Source organism: Pristiophorus japonicus, chromosome 20 (genome assembly GCF_044704955.1).
Source record: "Pristiophorus japonicus isolate sPriJap1 chromosome 20, sPriJap1.hap1, whole genome shotgun sequence".
In the NCBI taxonomy this organism is placed as follows: domain Eukaryota; kingdom Metazoa; phylum Chordata; class Chondrichthyes; family Pristiophoridae; genus Pristiophorus; species Pristiophorus japonicus.
The window spans coordinates 12,949,926-12,973,408 of NC_091996.1; the positions used below are offsets into that span (position 1 = coordinate 12,949,926).

General features: G+C 46.7%; 1 protein-coding gene across 1 annotated transcript in view; it reads right to left on the minus strand.

The window, feature by feature from the left end:
- The window catches only part of LOC139232873 (dynamin-1), a 267,371-nt gene that overhangs the window by 187,501 nt on the left and 56,387 nt on the right, over positions 1 to 23,483 (minus strand). Inside the window, exons 10-13 of the mRNA XM_070863364.1 lie at positions 22,168 to 22,254; positions 18,512 to 18,582; positions 17,052 to 17,103; positions 9,855 to 9,968 (exon numbers count right to left, since the gene is read on the minus strand). Coding sequence (XP_070719465.1) covers positions 9,855 to 9,968; positions 17,052 to 17,103; positions 18,512 to 18,582; positions 22,168 to 22,254 — 324 coding nt within the window. The remainder of the gene's footprint in view (positions 1 to 9,854; positions 9,969 to 17,051; positions 17,104 to 18,511; positions 18,583 to 22,167; positions 22,255 to 23,483) is intronic.

The window sequence follows — 23,483 nt, forward strand, 5'->3', positions numbered from 1 at the left end:
CTCCCCACCCCCCCAAACCCCCTCCCCACCGACTTTGCTCGACACTCTTTCTCCTTTTCCTCTTCCACAGTGTGAGTCAAATCCAGCCCGAGGCCTCGAACCACCATGTTGGCGGAATTTCCCATCTAGCATCCAGAGGTTGCCCCAGATGTTGGCTCCAAAGCTCTTCTGTGCGTGCACATCTGCATTTATCAGGCGAGGTTGGGACTAAGCCCCCCCGCCCCCCCGAGACGCCCGGCGTGTAACTGTCTCATTTCCATAATTTCTAATCGAGGCGGCTGACTCTTTTTTGGAATTCGACTTTCGTGAAACTGCATGACTTGTCATTTTTGATCTATAAATTGTCTGATAAAGTTTAGTGCTTTGCTTCCAAGCCACCGTGAGGTTAAACTTGAACCAGCTGTGAGCTTGGAACGAGTTCCACTTTCCTCTGTTCAAGAGTCAAGGACTGAAGGAGGGACATGGGGCCTCTGGAAGCACAAAGGTGGCAGGCGATCAGAATTGTCAAACAGTCCCAATCCGGAGATTTTCTGGCCCACATTCCCGCGAGTCTTTTGACAATCACAAACTCAATACTGTGGTTCTCTCAGCGAGCATGCTGTAAGCCTGATGAAGCTATGCAATGAGCAGTGAGCCATGTTGGAGCTGCAGTGAGGGAAGCAAGTCGGATGGTGAGGAGACAAATCTCGGGGGTGAAATCTCGGGCGCGCGGTCACAGCAGCGAGACGGGAGTTCCTGCGACAGGCACGGATGTCCCGCTCCCCCCCCCCCCCCCCGAGAGCAAACGGTGCACAAAATACCGTGCTCCACTTGCTCTGCGGGGCGCGAGCGGGGCGGAAGGGCTCCGCGGGGGGGGGGGGCACGTAACGTTGCCGCGGATACAGGGCCCTCCCCTTCATTAAATGGGTGGGCCAAGCTGCCGACCCTTGCGGGCGGGAAATGGGACCCTCCCAGGACCACCATGAAGAGGGCTGCCGTGGCAACAGCCCGGCACACAAGTGGGAGTGCTGTGGGAGCATGATGGTGTCACGGACCCCGCGATCCAACACAAAGCATTCCGCGACGGGTAAGTCGGCCATTTTTTTTTTTTTAAATGACGAGATCGCCACCTCCCCTTTAAGTTCCGCCCCCCGCGAACAGCCTACAGCCCCGGTACGCACCATCTTAAACCATCGCTGGCATCGCCGAGCTTCAGGAGGCGTGACCGAATTTTCGCTCCGCGGCGAAAACGGGTTGCTGCGCATGGTGATGACATCATCGCCAGTGCAGCGGAGCGCGGCGCTACCGGTTACCACTGCCGCTAAACTCCCGCGGAAATCCAGGGGAGTCGTTAGCGGCGCCACACTCGGGCAAAAAGTCGTTAGCACCCCCGGGGCGGACGAGAGGCGCAGACGCCCCGAATTTCTCCCCACTAGTTTCCCCTCGCAGGATTTTACAGTTGTACTGCGTACAGTTTTGGTTTCCGTATTTAAGGAAGGATATACTTGCAGTGAAGGCTGCTCAGAGAAGGTTCACTCGGTTGATTCGAGAGATGAGGGGGTTGACTTATGAAGATAGGTCGAGTAGGTTGGGCCTCTACTCATTGGAGTTCAGAAGAATGAGAGATGATCTTATTGAAACATATAAGATAATGAGGGGGCTCGACAAGGTGGATGCAGAGAGAATGTTTCCACTCATAGGGGAAACTAAAACTAGGGGACATAATCTCAGAATAAGTGGTCGCCCATTTAAAACTGAAATGAGGAGAAATTTCTTCTCTCAGAGGGTTGTAAATTTGTGGAATCCTCTGCCCCAGAGAGATGCGGAGGCTGGGTCACTGAATATATTTAAGGCGGAGATCGACAGATTTTCGAACAATAAGGGAATAAAGGGTTATGGGGAGTGGGCAGGGAAGTGGAGCTGAGTCCATGACCAGATCAGCCATGATCTTATTAAATGGCGGAGCAGGCTCGAGGGGCCAGGTGGCCTACTCCTGCTTCTTATGTTAGAAAAATATGAATCCTATTTATTTATATATTAGTTGACTCCCCTGTGGCAGGGCATCAAGAACAAGTATGGGCACAGACACGATGGGCTGAATGACCTCCTTCTGTGTTGCATTATTCTATGCTTCTATGATTTTCTGAAGTGCAGTCTTCAGGTAAAAGGAAGGTGGCATTAGGGAATGGAGGAAAGGGTGGAGGGGGTGGGTTTGACCCAGTAAGCACGGATGTGATTCAGTCCCCATTTTTAAGTCAAACATACTCTCCTTGTCTTTGTACAATGCTTAGATTTCAGGTTATACATTTATCGTCAAACAGCAATGCTTAGGCCAATTGAGGGAGGAGTAGAGTAGCGTTGGTTGGAGCAAAGGAGTTTCTCTGCAGTACTGAGCAGCTGGGAGATGCAGAACTGAGGTGCTATGTCGCCACCTATGGTTGGCGGGTGTAATTACAGCGTGACAACTTTACATAGGCAGATTCACAGGAGCATTATGAGATTAAAAACATTTGACATGAGCCACATTAGTAGAAATTTTCAGAGGGAGCTTGGTTAAAGAGGGAGGTTTTAAGGAGCGTCTTGAAGGTGGAAAGAGAGGTAGAGAGGTGGAGAGGTTTAGGGAGGGAGTTCCAGAGCTTGGGGCCTAGGCAACAAAAGGTACAGCCACCAATGGTTGAGCGATTATAATCAGGGATGCTCAAGAGGGCAGAATTAGAGGTGCGCAGACATCTCGGGGAGTTGTGAGGCTGGTGGAGATTACAGAGATAGGGAGGGGCAAGGCCATGGAGGGATTTGAAAATAAGGATGAGAATTTTGGAACATATAAAGGGGAAGAGAGTTGATACAATAATGTGACCAGAACAGGACAACAGGAAGTAAGGTTTCGCAGGCAAGCAGGGCGCATAAGTGAGAGATTATTATTGTAGATAATATGCAAGATCAATAATTTGTATCCACGACTAAGGAAGGGGAGCAAGGGAAGAAGTAGTTAAGAGCATCACATTTTGGAACTAGAAAGGGACAACTCATCAAGTCTGTTTCTTTCATAGACCTCATGCAACCTACCCTATGATGGACTCTCGTCCAACCTTTGCCTCCCCGAGAGTAACTTCAGCAAACGTTTTCAGCGTACAAGAGCATGGGCCTTACACTCAACTTCAGTAAGGCAAAGGTCCTCTACCAACCTGCCCCGCCACACAACACTGCCCCCCGATTATCAAAATCCACGTGGACCGTTATCCATACCTCAGGAGCCGACTGTCAACAGGGGCAGACATCGATGACGAGGTCAAACACCGCCTCCAGTGTGCCAGCGCAGCCTGCGGTCGCCTGAGGAAGAGAGTGTTTGAAGACCAGGATCTCAAACCCGGCACCAAGCTCACAGTCGACAGAGCAGTAGTGATAACCGCCCGCCTATATGCTTCAGAGACAAGGACTCTATGTACAGCAGGCACCTCAAAACACTGGAGAAGTACCACCAATGCTGCCTCCACAAGATCCTGCAAATCCATTGGCAGAATAGGCACATCAACGTCTGTTCTTGCTCAGGCCAACATCCCCAGCATCGAAGCATTAACTACACTCAACCAGCTCCGTTGGACGGGCCACATCGTCCACATGCCCGATTAGAGACTCCCAAAGCAAGCGCTCCACTCGGAGCTTCGACACGGCAAGCGAGCCCCAGGTGGGCAGAGGAAATGCTTCAACCACAACCTCAAAGCCGCCTTGAAATTCCGATACCTGGGAATCCCTGGCCCTAGACCACTCAATGCGGAGGAAAAGCATCCGGGAAGGCGCCGAGCACCTCGAGTCTCTTCACAGAGAGCAAGCTGAAACCAAGCACAAACAGCGGAAGGAGCGTACAACAACCCAAGCCCCCCCCACCCACCAGTCTCTCCAACCACCGTCTGCCCCACCTGTGACAGAGACTGCAGATCCCGCATTGGTCTCATCGGTCACCTGAGAACTCGTTTTTCGTGTGGAAGCAAGTCATCCTCGACTCCGAGGGACTGCCTAAGAAGAAGTTGTTCAGCAAACGCTTTACCTGACCTCACCCCAAAGGTCAATTAAGTGAGATTTCAATATATGTCTAATCTTACAAATGACCTTATTCAGCCCTGGCTACTTGCTTTCCACACACCAGCCTCATTATGTGCATAAATGTTAACTCGTGAATGCCCGACAACTGTGTTATGCGAACGGTCAGTGTTTGGATAACCCACTCTCAACTTCAAAATGCACCGAATAAAGTCTCTGTCAGAACATGTACTGGAAGAGAGCATGCTCCCAGACTCCTCCCCTTTCAAACATTCAGGTCTAAGTTGTGTGTCAGCTGTGGCTCAGTGGGTAGCACCCTCGCCTCTGAGTCAGGAGGTTGTGGGTTCAAGTGCAAAAAGTCTAGGCCGACATTCCATTGCAGTGCTGAGGGAGTGCTGCACTGTCGGAGGTGCAGTCTTTCAGATGAGACGTTAAACCGAGGCCCCGTCTGCTCTCTCAGGTGGACATAAAAGATCCCATGGCAACTGTTTTGAAGAAGAGCAGGGGGGTTATCCCCGGTGTCCTGGCCAATATTTATCCCTCAATCAACATAACAAAAACAGATTATCTGGTCATTACCACATTGCTGTTTGTGGGAGCTTGCTGTGCATAAATTGGCTGCCGCATTTTCCACATTACAACAGTGACTACACTCCAAAAGTAATTCATTGGTTGTTAAAGCGCTTTGAGATGTCCGGTGGTCGTGAAAGGCGCTATATAAATCCAAGTCTTTCTTTTCTTCCTCCAATCCGAGAGAGGGAATGTTGGATATATTCGCAGCTTAAGTTACAAGCAGCTCCCGTGCTTGTACTTTCAGGGTAACTCCTGGTCTCCCCATCTCTATGTTCTGGGTCATCTTTGAGTTGTCAGGTTTTTTTTTTGCAGGCTATTCAGCTTTCAGAAGTTTTTTAGGTTGACATGCAAGGGGTTAACTTGGGCTAGGCTGTGTGTGAATGCGTGTAGGAATATCATATTGAGCCTCAAAGGTTTGGCATAAGAAGTCAATCTACAATAGCATAGCATATATCAAGTAACAGAAGTAAATTATTCACTTGCTGTGAGTTTGTTGAGTTGCCTCCAAGAGACTTGGTTTCCATTTGCATGCCAATTATTTATTTTCCCCCCTCAACATCTCAACTCTCTATAAAGCATAAATCTCTCCGACTACTGCTCCCACATCAGGAGAACTCTCTTCCTGCACGCTGCCTCACTTCTGGACAGGAGGAAAGAACAAATGTTGGTGTTTGATCGGCCCTCCTTCTCCAGGCTCCACTCTCGCACCCTCTTATGACCAGTGTACCTCTGAATTTCTTATCCTGTTTCTCCTCAAGTCCAAACATCTCACTCCCCCAAAGCCTTTCATAAGAACATATAAGAACATAAGAATTAGGAACAGGAGTAGGCCATCTAGCCCCTCGAGCCTGCTCCGCCATTCAACAAGATCATGGCTGATCTGGCCATGGACTCAGCTCCACTTACCTGCCCGCTCCCCATAACCCTTAATTCCTTTATTGGTTAAAAATCTATCTATCTGTGATTTGAATACATTCAATGAGCTAGCCTCAACTGCTTCCTTGGGCAGAGAATTCCACAGATTCACAACCCTCTGGGAGAAGAAATTCCTTCTCAACTCGGTTTTAAATTGACTCCCCTGTATTTTGAGGCTGTGCCCCCTAGTTCTAGTCTCCCCGACCAGTGGAAACAACCTCTCTGCCTCTATCTTGTCTATCCCTTTCATTATTTTAAATGTTTCTATAAGATCACCCTTCTGAACTCCAACGAGTAAAGACACAGTCTGCTCAATCTATCATCATAAGGTAATCCTCTCATCTCCGGAATCAGCCTAGTGAATCGTCTCTGTAACCCCTCCAAAGCCAGTATATCCTTCCTTAAGTAAGGTGACCAAAACTGCACGCAGTACTCCAGATGCGGCCTCACCAATACCCTACAGTTGCAGCAGGACCTCCCTGCTTTTGTACTCCATCCCTCTTGCAATGAAGGCCAACATTCCATTCGCCTTCCTGATTACCTGCTGCACCTGCAAACTAACTTTTTGGGATTCATGCACAAGGACCCCCAGGTCCCTCTGCACCGCAGCATGTTGTAATTTCTCTTCAAATAATATTCCCTTTTACTGTTTTTCTTTCCAAGGTGGATGACCTCACATTTTCCGACATTGTATTCCATCTGCCAAACCTTAGCCCATTCGCTTAACCTATCTAAAATCTATAAATCTCTTTGCAGCCTCTCTGTGTCCTCTACACAACCCGCTTTCCCACTAATCCTGAAAATTTTGTTACACTACACTCTGTCCCCTCTTCCAGGTCATCAATGTATATTGTAAACAGTTGTGGTCCCAGCACTGATCCCTGTGGCACACCACTAACCACCGATTTCCAACCCAAAAAGGACCCATTTATCCCGACTCTCTGCTTTCTGTTAGCCAGCCAATTCTCGATCCATGCTAATACATTTCCTCTGACTCCGCGTACCTTTATCTTCTGCAGTAACCTTTTGTGTGACACCTTATCGAATGCCTTTTGGAAATCTAAATACACCACATCCATCGGTACACCCCTATCCACCATGCTCGTTATATCCTCAAAGAATTCCAGTAAATTAGTTAAACATGATTTCCCCTTCATGAATCCATGTTGCGTCTGCTTGATTGCACTATTCCTATCTAGATGTCCCGCTATTTCTTCCTTAATGATAGCTTCAAGCATTTTCCCCACTACAGATGTTAAACTAACCGGCCTATAGTTACCTGCCTTTTGTCTGCCCCTTTTTTAAACAGAGGCGTTACATTAACTGCTTTCCAATCCGATGGTACCTCCCCAGAGAATTTTGGTAGATTATAACGAATGCATCTGCTATAACTTCCGCCATCTCTTTAATACCCTGGGATGCATTTCATCAGGACCAGAGGACTTGTCTACCTTGAGTCCCATTAGTCTGTCCAGCACTACCCCTCTAGTGATAGTGATTATCTCAAGGTCCTCCCTTCCCACATTCCCGTGACCAGCAATTTTTGGCATGGTTTTTGTGTCTTCCACTGTGAAGACCGAAGCAAAATAATTGTTTAAGGTCTCAGCCATTTCCACATTTCCCATTATTAAATCCCCCTTCTCATCTTCTAAGGGACCAACATTTACTTTAGTCTCTCTTTTCCGTTTTATATATCGGTAAAAGCTTTTACTATCTGTTTTTATGTTTTGCGCAAGTTTACTTTCGTAATCTCTCTTTCCTGTCTTTATTGCTTTCTTAGTCATTCTTTGCTGCCGTTTAAAATTTTCCCAATCTTCTAGTTTCCCACTAACCTTGGCTTATACGCATTGGTTTTTAATTTGATACTCTCCTTTATTTCCTTGGTTATCCACGGTTGGTTATCCCTTCTCTTATCGCCCTTCTTTTTCACTGCAATATATTTTTGTTGAGCACTATGAAAGAGCTCCTTAAAAGTCCTCCCAGTCTACTTTAGCCAACTCTGCCCTCATCCCACTGTAGTCCCCTTTGTTTAAGCATAGTACGCTCGTTTGAGACACTACTTCCTCACCCTCAATCTGTATTACAAATTCAACCATACTGTGATCACTCATTCCGAGAGGATCTTTTACTAGGAGATTGTTTATTATTCCTGTCTCATTACACAGCACCAGATCTAAGATAGCTTGCTCCCTTGTAGGTTCTGTAACATACTGTTCTAAGAAACAATCCCTTATGCATTCTATGAATTCCTCCTCAAGGCTACCCCGTGCGATTTGATTTGACCAATCGATATGTAGGTTAAAATCCCCCATGATTACTGCCGTTCCTTTTTCACATGCCTCCATTATTCCCTTGATTATTGTCTGCCCCACCGTGAAGTTATTATTTGGGGGCCTATAAACTACGCCCACCAATGACTTTTTCCCCTTACTATCTCTAATCTCCACCCACAATGATTCAACTTTTTGTTAATTCGAGCCAATATCATCTCTCACAACTGCCCTGATATCATCCTTTATTAACAGAGCTACCCCACCTCCTTTCCCTTCTTGTCTATCTTTCCGAATTGTCAGATACCCCTGTATGTTTAATTCCCAGTCTTGGCCACCCTGCAACCACGTTTCTGTAATGGCCACCAAATCATACCCATTTGTAATGATTTGTGCCGTCAACTCATTTACTTTATTTCGAATGCTGCGTGCGTTTAGGTAGAGTGTTTTAATACCATCTACAAGGCACAAGTCAGGTGTGTGATGGAATACTCTCCACATACCTGGATGAGTTCAGCTCCAACAACACTCAAGAAGCTCTACCCCATCCAGGACAAAGCAGCCCGCTTGATCGCCACCCCATCCACCACCTTCAACATTCACTCCCTCCACCACCGGCGCCCCCTGGCTGCAGTGTGCACCATCTACAAGATGCACTGCAGCAACTCGCCAAGGCTTCTTCGACAGCACCTCCCAAACCCACGACCTCTACCACCTAGAAGAACAAGGGCAGCAGGCGCATGGGAACACCACCAGCTGCAAATTTCCCTCCACGTCACACACCATCCTGACTTGGAAAGATATCACCGTTCCTTCATCGTCGCTGGGTCAGAAGTCCTGGAACTCCCTCCCTAACAGCACTGTGGGAGCACCTTCACCACATGGACTGCAGCGGTTCAAGAAGACGGCTCACCACCACCTTCTCAAGGGCAAATGGGGATGGGCAATAAATGCCAGCCTTGCCAGTGACATTCATGTCCCAGGAAAAATTTTTGAAATGCTTCCCCCCCCCGCCTTCCCCGGCCTCCTTCCTGCAACTCCACTGTGTCAAAGTCAAGACTCATTGCATTCCACCTCATTCGTTCCCCAATGGCCTCAAAACCATAGCACCTCCTTCAAGCCTTCTTTCGCCCGGCAATCTACAGACTTTTAAAGCCCTTAGCTTGGTGTAATATCTTCTTTACAACATCTCAAATATATCGACTTTATAAGATGGCTCCAATACATCATGTGACTTTTTATTGTATTTACAGCAGCAGTTACATTACCACAATAGTCCACCAGGTGGAGCTATATTACACTTGGCATCACTTAACCACTACTTCCCGACCTACCTCGTCTTCTCTTCTACTCTTTGCAGCCTTGGTGAGGTCCTCCCAGGGGCAGAGGGGGCTGCAGCCCCAGGCCCACCAAATAAATGTAGGAAAAATAATATAAGGCCTCCCAAATAGGCTGAATAGAATCAATAATGGGAGAGGAAAAACAAGACCGAGGAAAATAGCTTCACTTGTTTATTCCTATATACAGAAGTACCTATATACACTAATGTACCGATATACAGAAGTACCTATATACACTAATGTACCTATATACAGAAGTATCTATATACATTAATGTACCTGTATACAAAAGAACCTATATACACTAATGTGCCTGTATACAAAAGTATCTATATACACTAATGTACCGATGTATAGAACAGAATATGTAGTAGCCTGTTTTATTTCACATGTTAGAGACAAATTTGCATATATGTATAGGAATCTAGTATTGCAAAGTTACCAGAACCAGAATATATACCTACCTGATACAGAATATATGCTTTCATTGTTGAATATATCAGCCTGTTTTCATACTCAGAATCAGAATCATACACGTAATGTAATGAACATGAACAAAACATAACTATCGGCCCATTTGGAACAGTTTGTCCCAGGCCCATCCGGCCCTTAATCCGGCCCTGGGTCCTCCACTATGAGCCCTTGGCCCCTCACCTTGGTTTCTCAATGTGAAAATAAAAGGTATTTTCGTCCCGACCACCCATGCGCTCAAAAAGGAAAATGAAAATGATGAACTGACCTCGTCATCCTTGTACCAGGAAAGATTCTCTGCCGTCAGCACGAACCAGTACTCCTTGGCACCGCCTTTCATGATGCCAATGTTATTGATGGTGAGCCAGCCCTTCCTGATCACCTGAAACAAACACAAGAACAAATGAACACACGGAAAGCAGGGGAGGCACTGCAATCTCTCACATATAACATACAGCTGCATCCACGCACACCATCTAATGTAAATCAGTGCGCGTTGCAGTGGAGTTATATGCAAAGAAATGATAATAAACTATCCGTAGAAGATACTAAGAGGTTAGAATCTATTTGAGGGTTTTTTGATGCCAAGATCAACCATGAGAGTGGAACTTGAGCAGTTTATAATCATTCCTATTCCCCGAGATTAGCTTCCAGCCTCAAACTCTCACCCTTTTATATAACATTAAAAAGGGGAGCATGAGTCAGATAGAGAAGGGGGGAATACTTTGAATAGAAAATATTCCCCCTAGACTTCCCTTGCTATTTACTTTTCTAATTTGGGGGGGGAGTGGGGGGGGGGGCGTAGGATAGATATATTGCGAAAATAATGATCCAATATTGGAGACCTTTGATACTGGAAAGGAACGGGGTGTGCTTTCCCAGTAGGAGGGGTTTGGAAGTAGGCCCAAGATGCCTGCAAAAGGCAAAGAAATTCTACTTTCCAGGAATAGCTCTCAGATACACACCAAATGACTGGAATTCTGAAAATCCAAATGGAATAAAAACAAGGCCCCCTCTCTCCCGTCCCACCCGGCAGGCCATGTGGATAGATGATTGAATGATATTATGTGACTGAAGTGCAGGAGCCCAGTTCCTGACGCTGTCTATTCACTACCTTTTCCAGTGAGAGCTGGAATGTACGCACTCTGCTCACAGGTTTGTGGAGCTGTTACATTGTGATTGGCTTAGCCAGTCACGTGGTGTTCACACAACTCAATAAAACCCCAGCCAGTTGGGTCTAGGTCATCCACGATGAGGTATGCAGTTGTGAGCCTGGTGGATGGACTGGTAATTGTGTGATTGTTAACCCTTTGCTAATAAACCAACTAGTTCTTAATAGCAATGTGTTGCTATGAATTCTTAAGCAAAGAACCAAATACATTACAGAGAGTCACAAGAGCTTTATCTGGAAGTCACAGAGAATTGCCACCTTCAAAACGATGAACCAATTCCCCGTACCCCGGCCCCCCGCCCCAATTTCATCCCCTTAGATTTACATTTGAAACAAAATTTCAGCTCAATACCGAAACGTGAAAATCAAACCAAAACCACTCATCATGAAAGCACAAGGCATCAAGGGGTCAAAAGTCAAAGTTATGACAAGCTAAAGCTAAAACAAAGGGGATAGAGAAGAAAACAGCAACATGCGTCAGAAGGCAGGGTCGAGAGTCAAAGACTACCAGCTCAAGCTACGGAACTACACACACAAAACGCACGGTCAAGCGGAAGTACATCTGGGTTCCGTCAGGAATAGAAACAAGGCCAATGCTGCAAGCCCTCTGTTAAAGTATGCAGGATCACAGCGATCGGTTAAGGGGATGCTCCATGATCCAATCACGGTAGGTACTGGTTGCCACTCACTTACCAGAATTGCCACATAGTAAAACGCAACGGGAGAAATGCCGACAATCTTTCAAAAAAATATTTCCTCAGAACGTGACGGCACGTTCAACGAGTTACGCTCCCGTGTAGGAGGCAGTGGGGTGGCGGAGAGACACCACTGTGTCGCGGAGATTCCCGTTTAACCTCGGTCAGTAATGAGCGGCATCACTGATGGAGTCACCGCTAATTAACTCACCAAATGGCCACTTGCAGCGACGGACAAAGACAATATTCTATGCCAAGACTCATTTTTCAGAGGTTTGCAGATAGCTTCACACCCCTCCCTCCTCCTTCCCCCACCCCCATTTAAGAAACAGATCAATACTCTAATGGGAAGATTAAAAAAAACAAATGTATTCCTTCACGGGAGGCTGGCATTTATTACCCATTCTGAATTGCCCCTGGAGAAGATGGTGGTGAGCCACCTTCTTGAACCGCTGCAGTCCCATGTGCTGAAGGTATTCCCACAGTGCTAACTTTGTCGTAGCGGTTTGGTACAACTGAGTGTCTCGCTGGGCCATTTCAGAGTCAACCACATTGTTGTGGATCTGGAGTCACATATAGGCCAGACCGGGTAAAGGCAGCAGGTTTCCTTCCCTAAAGGACATGGGTGGACCAGATGGGGTTTTACATAAATCCAATAGTTTCATGGTCAGCATTAATGTTACTAGCTTTTTAATTCCAGATTTATTTAATTAACTGAATTTGAATTCCCCCAGCTGCCGTGGTGGGATTTGAACTCACGTCTCCGGATTATTGACCCAAGCCTCTGGATTACTGCTCCAGTAACATAACCACTATGCTACCGTATCCCTGGTATGGTTGGTATTCAGCAAGGATCAGATCGAATGAACCGAGGACCTTCCTCATCCAAAATATCTTGCTTTTCCAAGAACATAGGAGCAGGAGTAGACCATTCAGCCCCTCGAGCCTGCTCCACCATTCAATCAGATCATGGCTGATCTGCACCTCAACTCCATTTACGTGCCTTTGCTCCATGTCACCCGATACCCTTACCCAACAAAAATCTATCAATTGGAGTCTTGAAAATTTCAACTGACCCCCAACATCCACAGTCTTTTGGGGGTCAGAGTTCCTGATTTCCACTCTCCTTTGTGTGGAAAAGTGCTTCGTGATTTCACTCCTAAACGGCCTAAAATCCTGCCCCCTCCCACACCAAATGGAATAGTTTCTCTGTATCTACCCTATCAAATGCCTTTACCATTTTGAAGATCTTGATTAGATCAGCCTCAACATTCTAAACTCAAGGAAGCCCCGATATCAGATTGAGTAGAATGGGCCGATACTCTCGGGAGTTTAGAAGAATAAGAGGTGACCCCATTGAAACATACAAGATTCTGAGGGGGATTGACAGGGTAGATGCTGAGAGGTTGTTTCCCCCTGGGCTGGAGAGTCTAGAACTAGGGGGAGTCACAGTCTCAGGATAAGGGGTTGGCCATTTAAGACTGAGATGAGGAGGAATTTCTTCCCTCAGAGGGTTGTGTATCTTTGGAATTCTCTGCCCCAGAGGGCTGTGGGATGCTGAGTCTATTGAGTATATTCAAGGCGGAGATCGATAGGTTTTTGGACTCTTGGGGAATCAAGGGTATATGGGGATGGGGTGGGAAGGTGGAGTTGAAGTTGACAATCAGCCGTGATCTTACTGAATGGCGGAGCAGGCACGAGGGGCCGAATGGCCAACTCCTGCTCCTAATTTTTACGTTCTTATCATTCTGGTGAATTTATGCTGTACTCCCTGCTTGACAAATATATTTTTTCTGCGTTTCAGTGCCCAGCACTGAACACTGTAATCCAGATGGGGTCTGGCCAAGGCTCTGTAGAGCTGAAATATCACGTCCTCACTTTTCTATTCCCACCCCCTTGAGGCAAAGGCCAACATTCCATCGGCCTTTTACGAAGACCTTTTGTGCACTGGCTTTTAGTAGTTTGTGTACATGGACGCCAAAATCCTCCACCGCCCCTCGTTACATTCCAATTCGCCTTTCTCGGCTCTGCCTGGCTTTGAACTCCATCTGCCGTAGTTTTGCCCATGTACTTAGTCTGTCTGTCTGTCCCCTTGGTAACTTCCTGCTCCCATTTACACAGCCATGTGATCCTGTGAAGTGACAACTGAAATTGGGAGGACGGGGTGGGGGGGGGGATTTTCCGTTTTGGCACCCCCAGCGTGGAAATGCCCCCACCCGAGAGCTCGCGTGTGGAAGCAACTCCCCAATTTCCGCCCGAACCCCTCAAACTTTGGACTGCAAAATCCGCCCAGATGTAGTCCCAACGCTTCACCCGCGTTTCCATGGCAACAGTATACTCACCATGATTTCATCCTTCACAGAGTAACCATAGCAGATGTAAAGAAGCCAAGCAGAGGAGTGGTAAGAGGCAGGAGATTCAATAAGGAAGGGAAGAATATAAATGAGCCTGATTATTACACTCGTACAATGGATGGCATTTGCTTACAGTACAACCCACTTACAGCCAATAGGATGCACCTATCTTCGAAGCTCATTCAAGCTCACAGTCACTGACTTAAAACTGCCACAGGTTTGGAAATTAGACTTCAGAATAAAATGTCGGCGTTCAATAATAATTTTTTTTTTAAATGGCGATCTGAAAAGATTTGTGGTGAACAATTTTAAGGATTCAAAACTTCTGAGATTTCAAAAGTTCATGAAGAAATATTTCCGGGCTTTCAAAAATTTAGGAGGGAAGCTTAATTGCCGATTTGTTCTTGCCTGAATCATAAGAAATAGGAGCAGGAGTAGGCCATTCGGCCCCTCGAGCCTCCTCCACCATTCAATAAGATCATGGCTGATCTTCTACCTCAACTCCACTTTCCCCGTCCAATCCCCATACCCCTTGATTCCCTTAATAGCCAAATGAATCGCCCAATATGTGTGATTTTAATCATTGTACTGTTGTGAATTAATTTTTCTTTTGAATGTCTCTCTTGAATGAGCTTCATTATCACAAACATTTACCTGGATGAGAAAAATAAAAATGAAAATCACATAAAAAGCAACAAAAATTAAACAGGACCAGCGGAGTTGAATAAAGCTGTGAAAGGGGACGGTAACTGTAGACTTCTTCCCAGTTCCTCATCCGGGATTTGGCGGTCGGATCGATCTTTGCTCGCCAGCCTCCCGGTGAGCAGCACAGTATCTTCTCCACAGTATGACGAGGTTCTGGTTACGGATATCGGGCCCTCGTTCTGTGGCTTTCTCCCGACCAAATCCCTGGCTCCGCATTTGCCGGTGTGTTAAAGTTAACCTTTCCCCTTTACATTCTACGAATATTTACAGTCCAGCCAATGACAGGCAGGCAGGCAGTGACAGAGACAGAGAGAGGCAGCACTGTAGCAAGCTCGGGCAGCCAACAAGGAGCAATCTGGATTCACAAGACCGTTGTACACTTCCCTCAAGTTTTATGCCGGCAACTAAACAAATTAAGCGTGGCCCCGAGATCGCCAATTAGGAACATAAGAAATAGGAGCAGGAGTGGGCCCCTGGAGTCTGCTCCACCATTCAATAAAGATCATGGCTGATCCAATTGGCGAATGGATTGACCCAGTGTGGAACTGAGCACACAGACCAGGAAAGACTCAGGTTCAACCTATGCTCAACTGGTCGATAATTGGATCTATAATTGGTCTCAGTGCCTCCTGGGCTAACGGGAAAATATAGTTACATAATTACATAGTATTATACAGCACAGAATCAGGCCTTTCGGCCCAACTGTTCCATGCTGAGGTTCATGCTCCCACTCTTCTTAAATCGAACCCCATCAACATATCCTCCTATTCCTTTCCCCTTTGCAATGTATGCACCTGAGAGTGTGTTCATAGGTGTGTAGAGCAGTTGTTTATAGGAGGCACTTGAAAAAATATGATTTTAGTGCCCAAAAAAACACAAAAAAGGGCCTTGAAAAATGTTTGGAGTGTCCCCCAGATCGGAGGGCACTTGATTTAATGTTTACTTTTTCTTCCCAAAAAGAGTTGTAGAGCTGTTGTACCCCCCTTTAATCAGGAGGCACTTGTTTAAAGTGCACAATTAAAATAGTTGTAGAGCTGTTGTACTGTGGGTAGCTTAGCCAGTCACGTGATGTTCACATGACCCAATAAAACCCCAGTCAGTTGGGTCTAGGTCACCCACGATGAGGTATGCAATTGTGAGCCTGGTGGATGAACTGGTAATGTGTAGTATGATTGTTAAACCTTTGTTGATAAACCAACTAGTTCTTAATAGCAATGTGTTGCTATGAATTCTTAAGCAAAGAATCCATGAAGCAAATACATTACACCACCCTTCATTTAACTGCATCAACAATCCTCCTATTCCTTTCCTCTTCATGTGTTTATCCAGCTTCCCCTTAAATGCATCTATGCTAGTCACCTCAAACCACTCCCTGTGGCAGTGAGTTCCACATTCTCACCACGCTCTGGGTAAAGAAGCTTCTCCTGAATTCCCGATTGGATTAATTACTGACTACCATATTTATGGCCCCTAGTTCTGGTACCCCTGCAAGCAGAAAATTTTCTACCTCTACCCCATCGAACCCTTTCATAATCTTAAAGACCTCTATCAGGTCACCCCTCAACCTTCTCCTTGAGAGAAAAGAGCCCCAGACGGCTCAATCTTTCCTCTCCGTTCTGGTACCAGCCGTCCAATTGCTTTCCAGGGAGTGAGTGAGTGAGAGTGTATATTGAGTGGAGGACAGGATCACGTTTGGCTGAAATGCTACCCACCCCTCCACCCCACCCAATTATATAAATATCCGACTGTCCCGGCTGAGGTGAAGACCCGTCAATGGTGTGATGTCCCAGAGATGGGCTTATGTAACTGCACCCAGTAAGAGACAGCAAGGGTGAAAAGGGACATGGACCGGGAATGCGAAAACAGGGGAGATCACATCGGTCTCCCGTTATACGCCCCGCCCGACATTCAATTCTGTTGCCTTCAATAGCACAGGATGTTGGGCGTATGGTGCAACAGTCGGCAAACGGCCTCCACCTTTCCAACTTCACCCCCGATGCGTTCAAGAGGGAGAAAATTAGGATTTGAAAGGGGCGAAAGAAAGCCCACAAATGGAGAAATCCCAAAAGAGAAAGGGCAAGGAACACTCTGGACCAGCGGCCGATGAAGTTTATTGTGAGTGTGTGAGGTGAATGGGTGATTCCGATAGAGAGAGCATGACTGGTGTTGGAAAATATTATATCAGAAAAGCCTATTTTATTCACTCAGCCTCCCCAAAGACCAGACATTGAACCTGGGACCTTTGCTGGTTGGCACGGCTCAGTACGACATCGGACTGATTATTTACCCACTCAGCCTCCCTCCTACTCTAAAACGGGGCCATTGGTATACATTGCAGTCTACACAAGGACAGCAGATGTGAGCAGTGGCCGTGTGTTCGACAATCTGCCCCATTTCAGGCCACGGCAAAAAGGCCACTTTTAAATTTGTAATTCAGCCTGGGCAGGGCCGAAGGCTGTGCTTTAACCTTCCATCCAATCACACACAACGGCCTGACTGTATCCAAAGTAATCAGTGGCTCCCGGTTACCCATCAGATACCTGATTGCCTGCAGCCTTCTTCTTGCTCAACTGACTGCTCCTCGGTTGTGCACTGAAAAACAGAGAAAAAAGATTGTAATCTTCAGCGACGAAAGAATTTTTAAAAATACGATCTGGAGAATCCCATTGAATGTTCACATGACCTGCTCAGCAGTGTGCGAGTCACACCTCCGATGCAGATAATTGGTGCCCTTTAAATACAGCTCCATGGCTTCTGATCACCGACAAATAAAGTGTTCCCCTCCCCCTCTGAGGGAGCTGGTTCACAAAGGGGCAGGGTTCCTCAAAAGTCCCTCTGGCAAGTGGTCTAAATGGCCATTCTTCATGGGCAAGCCTCGGCAGTGGGCTGTCAGTGAGCTGCTTAACCATAGGGTGCATCACAATTCAGTCCCGCCCTCTTCTCACCGACGTGCCCCCTGTACTTTTTTCTTTTGGGGTGCGCAGTCCCTTTAATGGGGTTCGCAACCCGTTTGAATTACCGCCCACGCGCGGTTTCTGACAGCAGAACGCCATGGAGACGGATGCGCGGGACCTGCAGGTCACCGGGCGGCCAAAACGGGGAACATCGATTCTCACCCGACATCCTTTCACACACACACGCATGTAATTGTGCACACACACACAGTTCCCACCAGGTGTTACCAGATAGATAGGGGGACCAGGAACGATGGCTGATTTTGCCCGCTCTCTAGCCCAGGGGTGCTGAGGCAAATTATAAAACCCAACCCTTGTGATAGAGAATTCAAACAGGCTGCATTTAGACAGGCTGTGAAAATTCACAGACAACAAGTCAGAGATGCTACATGCATTTCAGCCACATTGCGTTAAGTCATCAATCAACTTGACATTTTCGGACCTTGGGTAGTGAGCCAATAAGGTCAAAGAAGGCGAGTTCTTTTCTGTAAATTGATCCAGGTATAAATACAGCCATTTTGACCATGTGGTTTCAGTAAGACAAAGAAACTGGCAATCAGCCAGCAGATTGTTGCTCTCTGCCAAGATTAAAAAGTTAAAACTACCATCGGAGTTCGTATTTCATTGGAAATTAAGAGACCTAGCACCTTGCCACCATGAGGGCTGCTACACATGGCCCCAGAACAAGTGGTCAGGATACGGGGTAGGAAATTTAGGACCAAGATGAGGAGAAATGTTTTCATTCAGAGGGTGGTGAACCTGTGGAATTCTCTACCACAGAAGGCTGTGGAGGCCAAGTCACTGAATATATTTAAGAGGGAGATAGATAGATTTCTAGACACAAAATGCATCAAGAGGTTATGAGGAAAAAGCGGGAATATGGTGTTGAGATAGAGGATAAGCCATGATCATATTGAATGGCGGTGTGGACTCGAAGGGCCGAATGGCCTACTACTGCTCCTATTTTCTATGTTTCTATGTAACACAGAGAACAGTCTTACGCCTGTCTATGATTTACCCAGGTTGTGTGATGAGTGCCCACTTACTTGGCAAACCCGATGAAATCCTCGTGGTTTGTGTTCATGTAGGATAACTCGATGTCTATCAGCAGCATGACCTGGAAGGCAAAAAGAGAGTCACTGAGCCCAATGTTCATCGAGAGTACAATGTGTTATGTGGCAAGGGGGACTAGAGTGTGAGTAGCACAGTGGGGGGGGAATTGCTGTCGGAGGATTCCTTCGGGCGAACGCCTCCGACCCGAAATCTTTACGAAAAAATCTGGTGTTCCCAGAGGAACGTAGGATTGCGGTCGGGGGCCTAGTTTCGCAGTCAAGTGCACGGGAACATGTCTTCCAGCTACCTATTCATATCCTGGGATCACGTGGGCCTGGATCACCAATGAACATCTAGTATTCTCATTGATATTAATGGGAGTTCCATTTGTACAAGTTCCCATTACTATCAATGAGAATTTCCCAAAACACAGAAACACAACACAATAAATAAAAAATAAACACCTGACATATTTAAAATTAATTGAAATTGAATGTAATTTAATGTTTTAGAAAAAACATTTTTTTTTTTAAATAGGGTTAAAAATAAACTTACCTTCATGGACAGGGTTTTTAATATAAAAATGATTGATTAAATTTAACTTTTCTAGGTTTGAAAACTAATGCTGGTAAAAGTAGGCTATACCAGGTGTAAGAGTTTGAAGGACATTCACCAGGCAGGAGTTGGGCAAATAGCCCAAATCTCTGCACGCTGATGTCCTTCTCCCGGGGATGCATAGAATCTGTCGAAAGACATTTTGACAGGTAGTAAAAGCCGGTTCTCGGTGCATGCGCATTGCGCTCCGAGGTCTAGCATTTGCGAGGTCTCTTCGGGTGTGTGTGCACATCATACACACCCAGCGAGGCCGTGATTTTCGGCCCAGCTCTACGTCACCAGCACCCCCCACCCCAGGGTCTCTGAATTCCCGCACCGTTGGGAAAAAACCCTGGATCGGAGAACTTCTATTCAAGTGGTAAACCAAAAACCATCACCTCGCACCCAAAAAGTTGTTGAAAGCAGCAAGGTGGCTCATCATTTGGACTGCTGCTGCAGGAGGGGAGTTTGGAGGGGGGTTGGGGGTGCGATTAATCGGAGTTTGCTGCCCTATTACCACTAATCGAGCTGCTCCACATCGTTGATTTTCTTCCGTTGCCATTGGAGCAACCAACTCAAGTCTGCGGGTAACCAGGAGAAGCTTTCAAATATCCGGTTAAGATCATTGGCAAAAGGACCAGAGGGGGGGACACGAGAGAATTGTTTTACGCAGGAAGTTGTTGTGATCTGGAATGCGCTGCCTGAAAGGGCGGTGGAGGCTGAACAAACAGTAACTTTCAAAGGGGAATTGGATAAATACTTGAGAAGCAAAAATCTGCCGGGCTGTGGGGAAAAGAACAGGGGGGGTGGAACTAATTGGACAACTCTACCAAAGAGCCGGCACAGGCACGATGGGCCGAATAGTCTCCTTCTGTGCTGTCTCATTCGCCGATTCTATGACATGGACGTATAATTATTTCTCTGATCAGTTTTTTCTCTTCTGAAGTCATCAACTCCTCCAATGGCCATCTGCAACCTGCAGTACCTCCCCCAACTGAGCCAACTGAGAAAGACCTGTCCTTCAATGGCATTGTATCATGTTCACCACCCTGCCGTGCTTCACGTCCAAACAATTACTTTGACATACACCGACTTGTCTTGAAAACCGTTTTGGCACAAAGAAAGATTCTGGGCAAAGGAGCAAATGATGAGAGCTCTCCAACAGGAAATGCTGGAGGAGGTTTAGCCTGTGGTGTGATTGGAATCACTAAAGAATGAAATGAATATAGACTTGTGGGTTGCGGAGGGGTTGGTGTGGAAAATTGACAGTGTGATTTATGCCATTACAAATAGCAAAATGAGATGAATCATTAATACGTTTGTTTTTGGTGCTATTTGTTAAGGGAACAGCAAAAATCGAGTTCTCTGATTGACGGAATAGTTCAAATCCAGACTCCTGACTGGAGGCGACAAGTGACCCCTGTCTCTGCATTGCAAGATTGTAGATTCAAGCCTCACTCCATGAGCTCAGCACAAGATCTAGGCTGACCAATATACCACCGAGGTGCATTGTCTGGGGTGATGCCCTTTAGATGAGATGTTAAGCTGGTGCCATGGTTCCGGTGACACCACGATACTATCGCTCCATGGCCTCGCCCCTCCTTATCTCTGTAATCTCCTCCGCCCCCACTCTCCCTCTCCCCCCCCCCGCCCCTCCCACCCCGAGATCTCTGCGCTCCTCTAATTCTGCACTCCTGAGCATCCCTGATTATAATCGCTCAACCATCGGTGGCCGTGCCTTCTGTTGCCTAGGCTCCAAGTCTGGAACTCCCTCCCTAAACACCTCTTTCCTTCTTCAAGACGCTCTTTAAAAACTACCTCTTTGACCAAGCTTTTGGTCACTTGCGCTAATTTCTACTTATGTGGCTCAGTATCACATTTTTGTCTTATGATACTCTTGTGAAGCACCTTGGGACGTTTCACTACTTAAAGGCGCTACATAAATACAAGTTGTTGTTGTATGTTGGCCAACACACCAGGGGAACACTGTGCTCTTGTTCAAATAGTATCGGCGGATCACTGGAACCAGCTCATCTAAAGGGCACACCCCAGACAATGCACTTCGGTAGTGTGTTGGTGTGGCAGCCTAGATCTTGTGCTGAGCTCATGGAGTGAGGCTTGAGTCTACAACCTCTCAATGCAGAGAGAGGAGTCACTCACCGCCTCCAGTCAGGAGTCTGGATTTGAACTATTTGAACAGAGTGCTTGATTTTTGCTGTCGCGGTTATCCGACTGGCGATTTCAAAAACCGAGCAGTCTAACAGAAGTCAAAATCGTGAACGGTTTTGATAGAGCAAATAAGGAGAAACGGTTTCCAATGGCAGATGGGGCGATAACCAGAGGGCACAGATTTAAGGTGATTGGCAAAAGAACGAGAGGTGACAGGAGGAAAGAGTTTTTAACGCAGCCGTTGTTCTGATCTGGAATGCACTGCCTGAAAAAAAGTGTGGTGGAAGCAGATTCAATAGTAACATCCAAAAGAGTATTAGGTAAAGAAGGGAACATTCTTACAGGGCATTGACAGGGTAGATGCAGGGAGGATGTCTCCTCTGGCTGGGGAGTCTAGAACCGGGGTCACAGTCTCAGAATAAGGGGTCGGCCATTTAGAACTGAGATGAGGAGAAACTTCTTCACTCAAGAGGGTGGTGAATCTTTGGAATTCTCTACCCCAGAAGTCTGTGGAGGCTCAGTCTTTGAGTATATTCAAGACAGTGATCGTTAGATTTTTGGATATTAAGAGAATCGAGGGCTATGGAGATCGTGCGGGAAAGTGGAGTTGAGGTTGAAGATTAGCCAAGATCTCACTGAATGGCGGAGCAGGCTCGAGGGGCTGAATGGCCTACTCCTGCTCCTAATTCTTGTGTTCTTATTTACAGGGCTATGTGGAAAAAGCAGGGGAGTGGGACTAATTGGATAGCTCGACCAAAGACCCAGCACAGGCATGATGGGCCGAATGGCCTCCTTCTGTGTTGTATGATTCTACGCTCGAGCTCGGTCCCCAACCTACTAAGCCGAGCCGTTACAAAGTAAAGACAAGTCAGTCCGGATTCCGTACCTGCTGCTTTGTCCTCCCCTCCCGATCTCGGATGTGAGTGGTCACAATCCGGTCCATCTCTTCCCGTAAGTGCGGGTATTGAACCAGCTGTAACAAAGAACCAGGCAGACGAATGGAAAACAGCCCAATGCAGTTCCCCTATCAATGCGTAAAACATTAAGATGTTCAACACAGGAGCACATTGCAGTACATTACGGCACGGAGCTAACCAGTGCATTCAGTCAGGCTTGATTCGGCCCAGATTCTGCCGACTGTGCCAGACATGTGTTGTGAGCAGGGAGAATGTTGTGGCCTCGTCATACTTCGAACATGGGCCTTTTTCCAATTCATGGCGTTTTACTGAAATCAAATTGATGGTGGACAAAAAGAAGAGATATGACTTAAATTCAAATTCCAGTACAACTCAGAGCTAATTTCATCGCCCCCTGTGAATGGACGAATGCAAAAATGCAAGTGGTTAAAAAATTCTGCTGTGCTCTCCTCCACTTTCAAAACGCAATTTCCAAGACCCTCCGCAGGACGGGAAGTGGCTGCAGGAGAATATACGGTCCACGGTTGCGTCGCCGTGGGAAGGCTGGCCATGAGGCAGTCAGGATGGTCGGCGCCAACTTGCCCCTGATCTCATCGGAGCATCTCCGCGCTCGGAGTGAAGGAATGCTGCAAACTGGGTCTCGCTCCGCACTCCGCCTCCTCCTCTTCTCTCCAGCCACGCTTCCGAGCAGCTGGCGACACAGTGACAATGAAGATGGTGGGGGAGGGAGGGGGCGGAGGGAGGGGAGGGGAGGGAACTGAATAAGCCGCCTGCTCAGAACCTTAGCTGGAGAACAGGAGACGAGTTTGCAAGACCTCTGGAGCACAGAAGAAAGGATAAAAGAACAAAATGGATGTACATCTTTCTTCAAGAGGGATCCAGATGAATCTCTTCATTTCGAACATTCTCCAGTTCTGACGAAGGGTCATCGACCCGAGACGTTAACTCTGTTTCTCTCCCCACAGATGCTGTCTGACCCGCTGAAATTTCCAGCATTTTCTGTTTTTATTTCAGGTTCCAGCATCTGCAGTATTTTGCTTTTGCATTGATAGAATTTTGTTGGATAAGGGCGTAATGTATTTGATTCATGGGTTCTTTGCTTTAGAATTCAATAAGAATTTATATTCGATTGTTCAACAGGAGCTAGTCCAGCTTGGAGGGTGGTTATAAACATGGACATTCATTCACTCACAGTTCGAACTGAACTTCAATTACTTTTCATTTACCAACTGTATGCAGCGACTATGTTATCTGTACCGATGCAGTACTGTAGAGCAATATGCAT